Genomic DNA, 17500 nt, shown 5'->3' on the forward strand with positions numbered 1-17500 from the left:
AAGAAACCCTTCCGGCGCAAGAGGCAGCACCTAAAAATAACGATAACAAAAATAACAATAATCAATTGCCATATTAAATTTATCCTGGCCGTCAACGTTAATGACGTCAAAATAACGTCACAAAAAACGGCGGCAGCCCGGTGTTGTGTTCCTGCCTGTCCCCTATTCCTGGCTGTCCTCCCGCGACCTGCGCCTGCTCAGAAGCGTATGTAAACAAACAGAAGCTTGTTGATAAAGAACTGTTCTCAGGCATCCCCGACAGCATGGGTTTGTTCACTTCGCTCCCCCCTTTCATCCTCATAAACCTTTGATGCTCTCTAGCCCCTCAAAAAATCTGCCAAAAATACGGGCCTGCAAATGCACATCAAGCTAGTTTTGTTTTTTGAAGAGAGCAAGATGCTATTTCAAGTAAATTTACTCATGAATCACTGCACGAAGGCTATTTATTGGCCCTTCACTTCAATTATTGCAAAACAGAGAGCTGTACTGGATTCATGATTTTTTTTCCTATGAAAGAATAAAACACTATGGCCTCTCGTGCTTGAAAACACTGGGGGGACAGCCATGTACGAACGACTAGCTGCATACACGGATCCGTGTTCATAGCGATCCGCCTTTTAATTTGTAAACAAAGGGGGACAGCCAGGAACAGGGGGGCAGCCAGGAACAACACCTTTGCGGAGGAGAAAGACGTCGTCACACCGTTTGTTAACAAACACCCCAGCTAATATTAAACTATGGAAAATCTTGGTTTTCCTGTATATCAGACATTGGCAAACACTTAAAAATACCTTCAAAATTGGACCAACGTAAATCCGATGATCGTTTGCACACAGGACATTATAGGGCCTATATTAAATTTGAAATGGACCAATGTTCACCATCCATAATAAATCCAATGTCCCATAATAGGCTGACATTGGTCCTTTCACTTATCCCCAATTAATGTGATATCTAGTAATTCCAATCTTGGGTAAATTTTGGTTATCTATCATTAATCCAGTGTTCATTACTGGCTAGGTTTTGGCACAATTACTCATATCAAGTTTATATTTTGAAACCATAATCTCACTTACAATTTTAGATATCCGTAAGATATTCTAAGTGCCTATACTGGTTGCACTGCTTGTAGTTTATTATTCTCCATTTCCATTATTCTCAATAGTGCTAATGTACTGCATTGATGGGCATCTTTGTTACTTGTTACTGTTTTCATACACAAGCATCTTCTTCTGTTTCTTAATTCCAACACCATCATACTATATGAAGGTGTTGACATTTATAGAAACAGCACTAGGTAATCAAAATAACATGAGTAGCAAAGCCACATACTTTTTGTGTGTAATGATGCCCACCTGTGCCAATACCTTAATACAACGGTACATTTTATTACTATATACGGATACATGATGAAAATGGGCAGTTATAAAATACAAGTACTGTTCCAGTATGAGCAATAGAAAATTATGAGTAACCACATGTTACAATTCAGATATACTGCTTTCATGAATGAAGGAGACACAGTGATGATGCAATGATACTATATTTTACTTCAGCAAATCATTCGTCTGCTAGGGGTCGCTTCCACATGAGATGCGCTGCGCTGCCTCACACTGTCAGCTGCTGCGTGGACACCGCGCTGTTCAGATACAGTTTCTGCTGGTCTGTTGTTTCCCCGTTATCCGAGATAGGAGTGGGCAGTACCTACCTCATCCCGTTATCCGAGTTAGGAGCGGGCAGTACCCCATCCCGTTTTCCGTGATAGGAGCGGGTGGCCTCACGATTTACAGTTTACCTGAGAGCTTGGTTTATTCCCCCTGATCCTTTGGGAGCGTGTTTAGTGCCCCGTTGGAAAGGCTGCCGTTGATTTATATAGTGAAATGATTATATAAAAATAGTAACTTTTTATATAATATCTTAAAATGATTTTAATACAAGATAGTCAACATATTGAAGTGTTCATATATGAATTTTTATGCAGATATATTATTTTTTGTGGCGTCAGGAAGGTTTTTCGTCGCGGCGCGTGAAATGATCCAGTCAGATTTGGCAAGTTTTCGTCGCTGATTCTGGTCAAGCTCGAGTAAAAACTACTGAAGCTAGGAAGGCTCTATTAATATAGATTAATTATCAGAAAAAAATTGGAAAACACTAAATAAATAAAAAAAAGTTATAAGCAAAAAAAATAGGACGTGTCCAAATCACGGCAAAAGGGCGGAAAAACAGGCTATTTTGTGACGGCTGGACGACAAACTTGGAATCGAGTTATCAAAACATACTTCGAGCTGGTCAAACTACATTGCCAAGAGGGGCTACATGCCCCGCATTCCCCGCAGTCTCAAAGGCCACCTAGCCAATTTTGGTTGCGAGGGGTGAGTATGGGCAAACACTAGAATAATACCTAGAAGGGCCACTAACACACACACCAACAATGTAATAGAAGGGCCACTAACACACACCAACACAGTGATTGATGGGCCACTAACACACCAACACAGTAATAGAAGGGCCACTAACACACACCAACACAGTGATTGATGGGCCACTAACACACACCAACACAGTGATTGATGGGCCACTAACACACACACCAACAATGTAATAGAAGGGCCACTAACACACACCAACACAGTGATTGATGGGCCACTAACACCAACACAGTAATAGAAGGGCCACTAACACACACCAACACAGTGATTGATGGGCCACTAACACACACACCAACAATGTAATAGAAGGGCCACTAACACACACCAACACAGTAATAGAAGGGCCACTAACACACACACCAACAATGTAATAGAAGGGCCACTAACACACACCAACACAGTAATAGAAGGGCCACTAACACACACCAACACAGTAATAGAAGGGCCACTAACACACACCAACACAGTAATAGAAGGGCCACTAACACACACACCAACACAGTGATTGATGGGCCACTAACACACACCAACACAGTAATAGAAGGGCCACTAACACACACACCAACACAGTGATTGATGGGCCACTAACACACACCAACACAGTAATAGAAGGGCCACTAACACACACCAACACAGTAATAGAAGGGCCACTAACACACACACCAACACAGTGATTGATGGGCCACTAACACACACCAACACAGTAATAGAAGGGCCACTAACACACACACCAACACAGTGATTGATGGGCCACTAACACACACCAACACAGTAATAGAAGGGCCACTAACACACACCAACACAGTAATAGAAGGGCCACTAACACACACACCAACACAGTGATTGATGGACCACTAACATACCAACACATGATATCTTGCCCCGAGAACATAGACTTTCCGCATGTTTTTGTTTTCTTTTCACAGGATTACCTGCAACAATAAACTATCAATCAATCAATCAATCACAGGAGCTGCCGATACAAAGGCCTGGCTGGGGAGAAATCCCGAGCCACCTGTGACATCAAGATCAAGATTAAGATCAAGGTTCAAGTAAACAAACCGCCGGGGCGATTCGGAGGCCGCATCGTTTTTCGCAAATATCATCTAAACAAACGGTTGGAAGAATAAGGTATTTTGGTACAGCTTTTTGACACCCTGCCCTAATTTTTTGCAATATACTGCATTGCTAAATGTGGTCAATTAAGTCGCTTACTCCTTACTCTGACGGCGATTTAGACGTACAAACAAGGGAGGTGTGACGTTACTGTGACATCTATATGATACAGGGAATATGTGAAACTACTAAGGATTGCACGTAAACCCTAAAAGAATCAGGAGTTGCGTGTAATCGCTGTGTTAAAAATTATGAATGCTGTTTTATTTATTTATTTATTTATTTATTTTTATTTTTTTATTTTTACGTCTACGCCTATAGCGCCGGTAGGCTTGCTTGAGGGGCCTGGATGGTAGTCGGCCCCAGCCCGTCATGATGCAAGCAAGTGTTCATAGTGGCACCATCTTCTCTTAGCTCATGCTGCCCTCCAGAACTCATTCTTGATTAACTTGGACGGTTTCCTCTGGAGTCCCGGGTTGATGGGTGGTCTTCAGGACAGCATGTGGGTAGTTTTAAGCCACTCGGCAGTGACTGAAAAATCGAGGTGGTAGCGTGGGGATTCGAACTCGCGACGTCCATCACGTGGTGAATGTGGGCCCAGCACACTACCACTCAGCCACTGCAGCTCATTATGTTAGGAGATCTTTTCTGGTGTGACTGGAGTGATTTTGTCCTTATCTTTACTGAGGGAATGTTCTGCCCCCTACCTATCATATACAAGGACCATGGTAGACAATGGTAATGACGATATTGTTAACGAATAGTCCAATTTTTAATTCACAAATATCAGGATCATATATGACATTGTAATTACACTTCCATTAATTTATCAAAAAGGAACCTGTCTAGAAAAGCTATAGAAGTTGCTAAAAAGAAGTTATCTTTACAGAAAATGGTAAATGTGTCAAAGGGATTTTCCCGAGTGGTCCTCGGGATATCTGGTGGCGTGGACAGTGCAGTAGCAGCACTTTTCCTCAAAAAGAAAGGTAATGTACAATTCTTGTAGCTATTAACCCGGTAGCAGCGACAGGCCAAATTTGTGCCATGATATAAACCCCCCAAAATAGATGATACATAATCTGATCACAAATGCTTTGATATATATTATGAAGTGGTTTGTGTGAGGGGTGATTTTTTCTCATTTTTCTCGCTTGGAGGGACCATTAACAAACATGATCCCCACTGCTACTGGGTTAACCATTGTTTTAACTTATATGTAAATATTCATGCTTCAGGAAACCTCTGCTATTCATCAGGGTAATATTTCCAAGAAAGTGGTTGAATAGTTGTCAAGTAATGTATCTTTTTCCCAAAGGAATACATTGTAAAAAGTAGTGGTATTACCTTCCTAACCATCTCCTTGATCAAAGAAAAGTTATTGAAAATTAAAAGATAAAAATACTTTCTCATTTTGTACAGCACTCTCTCCATATTTGTGGGTTCTGATTTTGTGACACGCCAATTTTGTGACTGAGCATCAGAAAGGACATATTGATGAAAACCTAATTATGCGATGTAACTCAAGCTTTGTGGGTGGTGCTGTAAGAAAGTGGGGGTTTCTGCACTATTTTTTAGGGGGAGGGGTGTCCTTATACATACAGGTAGTCATCAAGTTATGATGAGGTTCAAGACTAACAGGCCAGCTGCAAGTCGAATTGGTCGTAAGTTGAAAATTACAAAAAAAAATTAAATACAGCAGGTATTCGTTAAATGCGAGGGTTACGTTCTGCAAAAAGCTCGCATAATGTGAATTCGCATATATCGAACCTATCATCCCATTAATTATAGGGGGTTATGTTCCACGACCTGTTTTCGAACCCTCTAACTATTTATTCCGGCACCATTTCACACTAATAAAGCCCAGAGCTGCTGATTTCTTCCAGGGAGACACACCCAATTAGCTGATAATTAGCTACCTTAGGACTAACTTTAGGATCAGAGGAAGGAAAAGGTTAATTATAGGCGAGGAAAGTGCGGGGTGCACCTGCCGCCCTCTAGTGCTAGTTGGCCACCAATCGCACCAGCACCGCTACTCGCATAATAGCGATTTTTTTTTCACATATAACGAATTCTTGGCACATTTAGGTTAGTCGCATATGAGCGAATTCGCATATTTCAAACTCGCATATATCGAATACCCAGTGTATTCAAATGTCCTGCCGCAGATAGAGTGGCATTCCTGCGCCTTCTACCCTCCCTCCCTAACCCAACTCTGTAATGAGCTTCCCTCCCAGCCCAGCATTTGGTTAACCCTTTAGCCATTCAACGTGTGTAATGTTACAAAGTTGAGCTACCAAAGTTTGTCAAGATGGGGGTGTAAGTTGCTGGGGAGCAGTATTTGTTAACAAGGGACATGTGAGTGGCCAGTGTCACCTCTGCTGTATCTGTTACAAGTTTTTAGGTTGTTATTGAGGTTGATTTTTTTTTTTTTTTTTTTTTTTTACAGCAAAGGAGATAGCACAAGGGCACACAAAAAAAGAAAACAATAAAAAAAATCCCGCTACTCGCTGCTCCTGTAAAGAATCTGAAGAGGTGGCCGAAAGAGCATTCAATTACATGAGAAGAGGTGTCCTGATACCTTCCTCTTGAATGAGTTCAAGTCGTAGGCAGGAGGAAATACAGTTGAAGGAAGATTGTTCCAGAGATTACCAGCGTGAGCGATGAAAGAGTGAAGATGCTGGTTAACAAGTGCGTAAGGGATTTGGACACTACAGGGATGAGCTTGAGTAGAAAGTCAGGTGCGGCAGGGCCGCATGAGGGGGGGAGGCATGCAGTTAGCAAGTTCAGAAGAGCAGTCAGCGTGAAAATATTGATAGAAGATAAAAAGGAAGGCAACGTGGCGGCGGAATTTGAGAGGTAGAAGACTATCAGTAAGAGGAGGAGAGCTGATGAGACGAAGAGCCTTAGACTCCACTCTGTCCAGAAGAGCCGTGTGAGTGGAGCACCCCCACACGTGAGATGCATAGCTTAGACTCACGCTGTTACCTCACTAGTCAGGCCGGAGTTACCGTTGCCTGCACCTCACATTGATTGAAGTTATCTGGGTAACAAAAAGAGCCTTAAATTAAGTGATGTAGATATGTATGGCTGAGCAGAAGCCTTAGTTCACTCTCTCTCACTGGGACATTAAAAGGTGTGTGGTTTTTAACCCTTTCCATCCGTGACGCAATCATCGGCGTCACAGAATAGAAAGAGTCAAGAGGAAATGGAAGAGGATTAATCCTCTTCTAAACCTCTCAATCCTCCTCTAAATTCCTCGTAATCCTCTTCCATTTCCTCTTAAGAGGTTTAGAAGAGGACTAACCCTTTCCATACGGTGACGCTGACGTTGGCGTTGCCGGAGTGAAGGGGTTAAGGGGTTTTAGTATAAAATTGTATTTACAATCTTAAACTATGGTTACAAAGATTATGTAAGCGGTCGCACTAAAAAGGAGAAAAGCCACACCCAAAACTGAGCACACATCTTTCTCATCTGCTTCTTCCCCGCCTTCTTTGCTTCCTCCTGGTGCTGCTCGCAGGTTCCGCCTGAACTTCCTAACTTCCGGTGCTGATTCATCGGAACTCCCTACCTTCTGGTGTAAATATTGTTAACTTAACCGTCAGCAATACTCTTTCTCACGGCCACAAAATAGCTACCTTTCATCAAACATCCAGTGGCGTGATCCTGAGCTGGTGTTTTGACACATACATTCATACATTCACTGTACATGATATTATATACTACATTAGTGCCTTACATATCTTCTTACCTTCTGTGAATGTTTTGTACAGCTATGATTGTTATTTCATGGAAATGGTTACCTTTAGGAGCTGCTGGAGGAATATTGTGAGGTGGCTTTTGTTGTGAGACACCATTTTCTCAGCCAAATGGCATCTGCTAGATCTAGCGATAAGCTTATTTAGCAGACTATATCCCTAGAAACTGGGAGAGTAGCGACTAATGACTGCAGCACAAGTAGTACCCACAGCTTGAGTTCCACAGGCAACTGAGAGGGAAGTGTGAATGAGGTGGCCCACCTCACCCACCCCTTTCCCCTTCTGTCTTACCCAGCCTAGCTGGGGTGGGGCCAGCACATGAAGACAGTGCTGGGGAGGGGGAGGGAGGTGCAGGAGTGCTGTGTAAACAAACTGCTGCTCATTACTTAACTAAATACTAGTAATATTATTTGCCTGGTTGCAAGTGTAAGCGGTCATAAATCGCATATGTTGTGACTCAAAGACTACCTGTAACTTGGTTTAGTTAATCTCTTAGATGCTGCCTAAATGTGCTGAACAATGTGTGGCAAAAATCTGTGGCAGATACTGAATATTGGTGATTGCCAGACCAAGTATTAGAATTATTTGTGAGTGGGCCATTTCCCTGGAGTGTAGAGATTTCCAGTTCCGAGGCAGGTGCTGCCCCTTATTAAACCAGGATATCAAGATTCGAATGTACCTTGAAAATACAATTAAAATCCTTACATGCTTGCAGGATGAGGGAGCAGGCAGACTGGTCTACCCAAGTGACTCAGATCTAGGTGAAAAATGCATCTTTGCATATCACGTGACTGCCCCCCCTCCCCCCCCTCCCCCATATTACTGGCTGGCATCACACACCATACTTCCGGTTGACTGGCTGAGAACAACAAGTGCAGTGCACCATGGATGATTTTTTCATGCATTACAGAAACCTCAGCAAATTTAAGCCACTTCTCAGCCAGGGTTTGTTTTGTGCTGGACCATTTTTAATGTGTTACAATATTTAAAAAAATGCTTGGGTAATAAATGCCATGTTTAACATGAAATGCCTTGGGTAAACACACATTGGATGCGAGGCCACTGTATATAAATGTATGGACATTTGTTTCAAATTTGTACCTGGAAAATAGTAATACTTTTATATATATATTTGTGTGTAATTTAGAATCAACATCTGCAGGATATGAAGTCACAGGAGTCTTCATGCGTAATTGGGATGAAAAAGATGAGAAAGGCCATTGTACTGGTGATGCAGATGCTGAGGATGCTGAGTGGGTCTGCCGAAAGCTTGACATACCTTTCCACGAAGTGAATTTTGTAAAGGAGTACTGGAATGATGTATTCATGTGAGTATAAAGTTATATAGTAGCCTTTGTTATATGCCTGCAATTAAAGAATTAGCAATAGCCATAAAATCAAGTACCCTCCTGAGTTTTGCGATCCTAGAGTTTCATGCTTAGTGCTAAATATTTACCATTCTGACTTTTGCGCATTATCGCCTCTGAGTTTCACACTGCTTTGACATGTCTACCTACCGTTGGCATCATGCAAGCTGCCTTAGATTCCCTCAGTTGGATGACAGTCTTGACCGTGTTCACATGTGTCAATCATCCTCTTTCACCATCGTCCTAATAGTTCTACCTAGCGAGCACTTTATTAGTGATGTCAGGAATCGAGGAGGTGCTGCAGGATGTGGCTCGAAGTAACCCACTTTGGCAAAAGGAAGTAGGCCAGCGAGGCAGGATAAGAAGAAAGGTGAAGTGTTGGATAAGCTTCATGTTGGAATGGAACCTGTTGCCATTGGAAACATTAGTGAACAACTTGAATTACTTGAATTATTCGAGGAATAAGAATGAAACCTGAGGAAATCAGAAGTTTCCTGAAAGCTGCTCAGGGGAGCTTTGTAATTCAAGTTGCTCACATCATGCATCCTACAAGCAAGCTGATGGTAACTAAAGAATATTATTTGAAGAAATATATTGACAGCAAAAATGACAGAGATGTATGCATATCTTCTGATAAGGCAAGACAGAAGCCAAGCAAGTTAAACACTGATAATCTGCCACTTTTCTATGCTCTATACTTTATAGTAAAGGTCTCTCAAGGTTCAAGAAAAGACACTTGCTCAAAAGGACACGATGTCTAGGTGAAGCAGCAGACACATCTACAGAAGAGGTGGAAAGTTTCACTGGTGCGTATCTTGAAACAGATGATAGAGGATAGTGGTTACGATCTTCATCAAATATTTAACACCGATAAAACTGGGGTGTTTCCGTGGTGACATAATGAAGTGTAGTAACTTTTAGCTGGCAGCAGGCCTTTGTTCAGAGGGCTGCATAGTTCATGGGTGGTGGGTAAAAAAAATTTCATACATTCAGAAAACTACAACCCGTATTACCATTTATGTATATGCTTTGACAGCTGCTTTTCAGAACCCCCTCAAGGTAATGACCTTGAAACAAACAAACCTTCTATCTATGCATACTCCTTAGCCGCTGTTCTTTACTTTTAACCCAGTAGCAGCGACAGGCCAAATTTGTAGCTTTACCGTGTAGCAGTGACAGACCAAATTTGTGCCATGATTTAAACCCCCCAAAATAGATGACACAGTCTGATCACAAATGTTTGATATATATTATGAAATGGTTTGTATTAGTGATGATTTTTTTCTCATTTTTCTCGCTTACAGGGACCATTAAGAGACATGATCCCTGCTGCTACCGGGTTAAGTGTTTGAAATCTGCCCATACCATCAGCATTACTCCCCAACTTACTTTTAGTAATAGCACCCTCATCTTATGTCCCTCAGGTGCTAATCCACCTCTGTTTCAGTATCTAATATATTTGATCATTTATTCACTAAGGTCATCCAGGAAAGAATGATTTGTTTGAAAAGATATATCATTATCATATTTTTTTATTATTATTCTTATGAAAAGTTATGATGTGTTAGTACCAACTTTATTTTATATTTGACTTCCCCAGGTACTTGTTAGAAGAATATAAGGCAGGTTTTACTCCAAATCCAGACATCATGTGTAATAAAAGAGTAAAATTTTCAACTTTCCTCAAATATGCCCAAGAAAACCATAATGCTGAAGTTATTGCAACTGGTCACTATGCCCGAAGTTCTTTTGGAGAAGATTTGGAAAACTATGATGTCAGGAAAGGTGAGTCATGATTGAGTGATGTTTAGGATTAAATAGTGATAAGAATCTAGCCACTCTTCATAAGTCAAAAGTTTTAGTTAAGGAAATGGAAAGAGACTAATGTGTGAGACAAGAAAAATAGTATCGATAATTCACAGCCTTCATGGGGGTTACATTCTTGGAATCCCATGTGAAGCCAAAGCTGCATAAAGTCAGAAATACTAAAAAAGATTACAATTCCTCCCATTAATAACATTATTTGTTTACTGTGCATATTTACTTTAACCTGGTAGCAGCGGGGATCACGTTTCTTAATGGTCCCTCCAAGCAAGAAAAATGAGAAAAAATCTCCCCTCACACAAACCATTTCATAATATATATCAAAGCATTTGTAATCAGATTATGTGTCATCTATTTTGGGGGGTTTATATCATAGCACAAATTTGGGCCGTCACTGCTACACGGTAAAGGTCAACTAATGTCCACCCACTAGTTTTGATACTGAAAAAGTTGTCCACCCAAGATTGCCACTAATTTTCATCTCTAGAGTCTAAACCCATAAATGTATTCTATAGAAAAAATACAAGTAGTTACACCTTCCATTTCCATATGATTACTCAGTGCAGTATGCAGTTGGTCTTCCACTAATGTGGGTTTCACTACCATAGAATTATCACAACTCAATACAGGTAACTCGATTTACATGAGTATTGTGTCCTTGAAGAGGTCACGTAAATCAAAAACGATGTAAATCAAACAAGAGGTTGGTTTGTACCTTTATTGCCTACTGTATCACTCTGACTCCTCTCCCTCTCGTGGTTCCTCCTCTGGCTGCCCTTCCCCTCATGGTAGCACGGCAGCGAGGGTGTTGTTGTTGTTGAGTAGCGAGGCAGCGTGGGTACTGTATTGTTGTTCAAGTGGCACGGGAAGAACTGAGCTCAGCTGTGTGGCCGCGGCACCATTGTGAGTCCAGTTGCGTGAGACATCTGGTGGTCACTCCATAAAATATCGCGTATAAGTGAAAAAAACGTGTAAATTAAACATTTATTTGGATTTTGGACCCCGCGTTATTTAAAAAACGCCTAAACCAAACTCGCGTAAATCGAGAGTTGCCTGTATCTCAAAATGTCCAAATTAAAAATCTTCAGTGATCACAATGCTGTCCTGATGAATACCTATCAACCTAGACTTTAGCAAAAACTCTCTCAAGAGGATCAAGTTTTTCTCTGGTTGCCAGAATGAACCAAGCAAGAATGGCATCATTGTAAAATACAGACTTACTTCACCTTACAAATGGGTTACATTCCTGAGAATCCTTTCGCTAACCAAAAATTCGCTGAACAAAGAAATTTTACCATAGATTCAAAGGAGTTTGATTCTAGGACCCAAATTTTACCCCATCTTACTATTTTTTTCAAAATCACAAGGGTTGTATGTATGTATTCAAGGCAGAACAATGACTAGAACAAACCCACCCCCAAACCGATCATTTTCACTGAGTTAGTTGCATTACTCATAGACCCTCTAGGAATCCAATAAATGAACTTTGAAGAAGTTATGCAGTTAGGTTTTTTCCCCTCACTCAGCCTTGCAGGCAGGATTAGAGGGGCAGGGGAAAGGAAGCATGTAAGGCGATTTGCTAGCTCTTACACACATGTACACATGCATGCACATACGCATGCATGCATGCATGGCCAAGACGGCGGACGGACACAGTTGAACTCCTGACGCATCTTCATACTGTCATCAGGCTGCACGGGAACTAAACCCTAGGCGTGAAAACTAAGGTGGGAGCCGTGCTAGGTGGTAATTGTGCTGCCCCGAAGTATTAAAGGCTGAGAACAGTGAATAACACTGAATGATGAGCGAGGAGAAGGCCGGGGCGACGGCATCGTCGCCACCACTGGGTTTGTTTACACCGGTAAACAGGGGAGCCAGGACAAGAGACAATGATTTTGAAGGTTTCTCAGAAGACGTGGAGAGGCACAGAGACCGAGACATTATGTTGAGAAGGAGGCTTATTGACTTGGAAAGGGAGATGAAGGAAATTAAGGACAAAATGGGGACGTTGGAGAGAGAGGTTGACGTCCTAATGCGGAGAAAAATGTATGGAAAAATGCATACAATGACCTGCACAAACAGGTAATGTTGAATGAGAAGAAGGCAGAGGATACAGAGGTTAAAGTCAAGGAATTAAAGGAAACGCATAAAGTCTGGAAGGAGGAACAAGAAAAGGAGAATGTTAGCTTTAAGAAAGTTGTGGAGGAGCAAGTCAAGGCTAAGGATGAAGCTATAACTGAAAAGGTGATCAAGGTGATAAAAGAAAAACCAGAAATAGTGAGGGACACGGTTGAAAAAAAGAAGTCTGTAGTAGTGGTGGGCATTAATCTTTAGAACCAAATTAATATATTCTGTTGGAAAAGCATCTTGATGTAACATGAAATCTATTTAGCATGAAACAAACACTAAGATATCAAATCTAAGTTATGTGGGGATTAGCATCAACTTGAAGTCTGTTTCTTAATATTCAGCTGTTAACATATTTGGGGCACTAGTGGAATAATGCTGCTTTTTTCTTCCATCAGGGGCAAGACTGCTACAAAGTTTTGATCGTATAAAAGATCAGACATTCTTTCTCAGCCAGATACCTCAGCAGTCTCTACAGCATACAATATTCCCAATAGGTATGTAATTATATTTACTATATTTTCCTATGTATTCTACAGTTGAGGAATGAATAAGCTTCTGCCTGTTACCTTAATAATTTCAGTATACTTATTTCCTAGACCATGTAGGAGTAAGATGCCAAACTAAAAATACAGAAATTCTTACCCTATAATTTATTGAGTGCTATCTTTTTCCACATAACCAAAAGGAGAGGATTTTGCTTCAAGAAACAAAAAATACATTTATAATTTGTAATTGATGTTATATAGATAGACACAGTACAGCAATCACTCGTGTATTCAAACTCATTAGGCTCACACTGATTTGGATGCACAAGTCTTTTCTTTCTGAGTTGCTATTGCCCACTCCACCTTAACCCAGTAGCAGTGATAGGCCAAATTTGTGGCTTTACTATGTAGCAGCGATGGGCCAAATTTGTGCCGTGATATAACCCCCCAAGATAGATGATACATAATCTGATCAGAAAGGCTTAGATATATATTATGAAATGGTTTGTATGAGGGGTGATTTTTTCTCATTTTTCTCACTTAGAGGGACCATTAAGAAACATGATCCCCTCCAAGTGAGAAAAATGAGAAAAAAATCACCCCTCACACAAACCATTTCATAATATATATCAAAGCATTTGTGATCAGATTATGTATCATCTAATTTGGGGGGTTTATATCATGGCACAAATTTGGCCCGTCACTGCTACGCGGTAAAGCCACAAATTTGCCCCGTCGCTGCTACCGGGTTAATGTGCCTGGGCTTCTTACAGTGCATAGACTAGAGCATTACTACTTTCTTAGTAATTTCCAGCAAAAGTTCAATCTCTAAGAAAAAAGGTCCACCCCAATTCCACACTTCAACTCCTGTATTTTTATGCATTCCCATGTACTTTTACATATCTGATGATTTTAGAAAACAACATTAGCATCAGACAAAAGTGTATGTGGATACAGTAAAACCTCACCATGTGCACACATATGGGTTGTCTGAAGGTGCGCAAATGGCGAATGCGCAAATGGCGAACTTAATAACCTATGGGGAGAAATACATATGGGCGGTCACGGCTTCACTTTCGTCACCACTATCACCACCACCACCACCACCTGCATCACCACCATCGCCACCTTCATCACCACAACCACCTTAATCGCCACCACCATTTTCATCATCACTACCTCTATTATCGCCACTACCATCACTTTCATCACCACCACCACCTTCATCACCACCACCACCACCTTTGTCACCACCACCACCTTCATCACCACCATCACCACCTTCATCACCACCACCACCACCTTCGTCACCACCACCACCACCTTCGTCACCACCACCACCACCTTCGTCACCACCACCACCTTCAGCACCACCACCAACTTCATCACCACCATCGCTTCCCTACTTCACACCTCCTCCTCCTCCTCCTCCATTCCTACCACCTGCCTCCTCTTCCTCTCTTCCATATTGTCCTCTTCCTCCTCCTCCTCTTCCTCCTCATTCTACTCCTCTTGTGTTGAATAATAATAATGATAATAATAAGAAGAAGAATCCTTCCCTCCTTCACTCCAGTTCTCCTTTCCTTCCTTCCTTTTATCCTCTCTTGCATACTTTTGGCTTTCTTTACTCTCTCTCTCTCTCTCTCTCTCTCTCTCTCTCTCTCTCACACACACACACACACACACACACACACACACACACACACACACACCTGGAGACACCTGACAGTTCCAGTCCCCCTGGGAGATAAGGAGGAACAGGGGGGAGGAAGAGTGTCGCTGCCAGATCTCGTCTCCATCAATGACAGTTCGAGTTTGGGTGTACTCGACTTCATTGGAGTCGATAGTACCAAGGCTTGCTATTAACTACTAAACAATGTTCATGTCTACAGGGTCTGATAACCACTTAGTATATTTTGGACAGATTTATCTCTACATGTGGCTGCATATAGAAAAGTCAGACTTCAACTTTGCATTTATAAGTGACTACAAAATATCTGTTGTTGTGTTTCACCTTTATTATAAAATACTGAAAATAAATGTATGTTTCAGGGGAGTGTAGTAAATATTTGGTACGAAAGATAGCAGATACTGCAAGTCTTTCTCGGGTGGCAGAGAAGCGGGATTCTACAGGCATCTGCTTCATTGGCACAAGAAAATTTCAGGAGTTCATCACAGAAGTATGTACTTTTCTGTAAATATCAGGAGTTCATGTCAGCAATATTTATAAGTGTACAATTTTCTTTGTATTTTTGAGTTAACAAAGTGTTTTAAAGATGCATGTAAAAAAGATAGCACTATAGTGGAATTTTGAGTTTAATGATTTAACAGTTTTAACAGAAACAGACATTAAGTGACCTGTAAAATCACCGGCCTAAAGTAAACAGGTTTAAATTATTCATTAATGATTTAACAGTTATAAAGATTAATCTTTTGGTTCATGATGCCCTGCACTGGTTCTGCAATACCAAACAATTCTAATATGATTTGTTATTTTTTTGTTTTATATTTACAGTACATTGAAAATAAGCCTGGCAACTTCATTGACCTAGAAACTCAGCAAGTGGTGGGAACTCACCAGGGGATTCACCAGTGGACTGTGGGTCAGAGATGTAAACTCTCACCCTTCCCTTTGCCCTATTATGTTTGTGAAAAACATGTAGAAAGTAACAACATATTTGTGGTAAGTAGAATGAAATTTATACACCTGGTATTCGATATCTGTGAGTTCGAAATATGCGAATTCGCTCACATGCGACTAACCTAAATGTGCCAAGAATTTGTTATAAGAGAGAAAAAATCGCTATTATGCGAGTAGCGGTGCTGGTGTGACTGGTTGGTGAGGTATGGTGGCCGACTAGCACTAGAGGGCGGCGGGTGCAAATGTTTTCCCGCACTTTCCTCGCCTATAATTAACCTTTTCCTCCCTCTGATCTTAAAGTTAATCCTCAGGTAGCTAATTATCAGCTTAAATCTTAAATTTTGGGTGTGTCTCCCCAGAAGCTTTACTGTTGCTTTAGTGCTTTATTATTGTGAAATGGTGCCGGAATAAATAGTTAGAGGGTTCGAAAACGGGTCGTGGAACATAACCCCCTGTAATTAATGGGACGATAGGTTCGATATATGCGAATTCACATTGTGACCATGGGGTCTGTGTGGTCTGATTTTCTATTTAATTCTCTCTCTCTCTCTCTCTCTACTTGTTCCTCCCTCCTCTGTCAATGTCACTACCATAGCAGTCATCAAAGTCACTGTCACTTTAATTCGCCCGCACTCTACTTCTGCCCAGAGCAGAGGAACTGCTTGATGGGTTAAAGAAATAAGCAACACTGTTCATTATGAAAATACTAAAGGACTGTGAATTTCTTACTTTTATGCTTTCTTTATTAACTAGTCTTAACCCTTTCATTGCTAAACGCTTGCAGCAGGCGTTAGGCGTATTTGCTTGTGGCACTAAACGCTCGCTGTGACCTCCAGCCGCACTCAAATCTCCCTCATATGAGGGTGTTCCAACACTAATTCTCACAACACAGGATTGCCAATTGAATGGGTTCTTCACTAAATTTGGTGGAAAATCATATCAGCCCAGTGCGGAAAATCTACGGACGAGCAACTGGTGGATGTTAATTGTTGACCAATATAGCAACATTTTTGCATAGCTTCACCTATCACATGACTGATATTTTGACCAAATAGTTTTAAATTTACCAGTTGGCAATGCTGCCCTGCCAGCACCCCATCATCAAGAGATCTACAGTAGTTGCCTCACGGCTGACTGTCACGCACGTATAAATGTACGTCTTCATAGGCAACACCCCCTGAACGTGCCTGTACTTTCGCAGGAGAGGCTTACATTACTGAATCGTATAGATCTTGGCCCCCTCTGTCCAATGGTGTTTTTGTTTTTTAGCTGTGATGAATAGTTTTTGAGATACAGCAGTTAAAAGAGCGAGCACTAGCGTCACTTGCTGGTGGTGCTGAAAGCTCGCTGCGAGCGCCAGTCGCACTCACAGCAAAAAACACCCCCTGAACGTGCCTGTACGTTCACAGGAGAGGCTTTCATAACTGAATCTTATAGATATTGGCCTCCTCTTTCCAATGGTGTTTTTGTTTTGTAACTGTGATGAATAGTTTTTGAGATATAGCGGTTAAGAGATCCTCTTCCCCCACTGGGGTGCCTGAGCGCGCCTGAGGGGATAGTCTCATTGCGAGCGCTTAACAATGAAAGGGTTAAAGGAATAAGCAACACTGATGAGTATGAAAATACCAACAGGTTGTTAATTTCTTACCTGTATATTTGCTTTATTAACCCCTTCACTACGGCCGGGTGAAAACAGCGCCCTGACCCATATCCGGGATGGCCGCGTGCGCCAAATTTCAAATGTCGCTACTG

General features: G+C 41.4%; 1 protein-coding gene across 2 annotated transcripts in view; it reads left to right on the top strand.

Annotated features, from left to right (window-relative positions):
* Window positions 1–3410: 3410 nt before the first annotated feature.
* LOC127005926 (mitochondrial tRNA-specific 2-thiouridylase 1-like) overlaps window positions 3411–17500 on the top strand; it is a 16692-nt gene continuing 2602 nt past the window's right edge. Inside the window, exons 1-8 of one of the 2 annotated variants that reach the window (XM_050875339.1) lie at window positions 3501–3560; window positions 4435–4531; window positions 8017–8246; window positions 8464–8629; window positions 10269–10453; window positions 13018–13116; window positions 15160–15287; window positions 15623–15790. In XM_050875339.1, the coding sequence (XP_050731296.1) occupies window positions 8186–8246; window positions 8464–8629; window positions 10269–10453; window positions 13018–13116; window positions 15160–15287; window positions 15623–15790 (807 nt within the window). In that variant the 5' untranslated portion in view covers window positions 3501–3560; window positions 4435–4531; window positions 8017–8185. Of the gene's footprint in view, window positions 3561–4434; window positions 4532–8016; window positions 8247–8463; window positions 8630–10268; window positions 10454–13017; window positions 13117–15159; window positions 15288–15622; window positions 15791–17500 lie in introns of both variants that reach the window. The other variant, XM_050875338.1, reaches the window with a different exon arrangement.

Source organism: Eriocheir sinensis, chromosome 31 (genome assembly GCF_024679095.1).
Source record: "Eriocheir sinensis breed Jianghai 21 chromosome 31, ASM2467909v1, whole genome shotgun sequence".
Lineage (NCBI taxonomy): Eukaryota > Metazoa > Arthropoda > Malacostraca > Decapoda > Varunidae > Eriocheir > Eriocheir sinensis.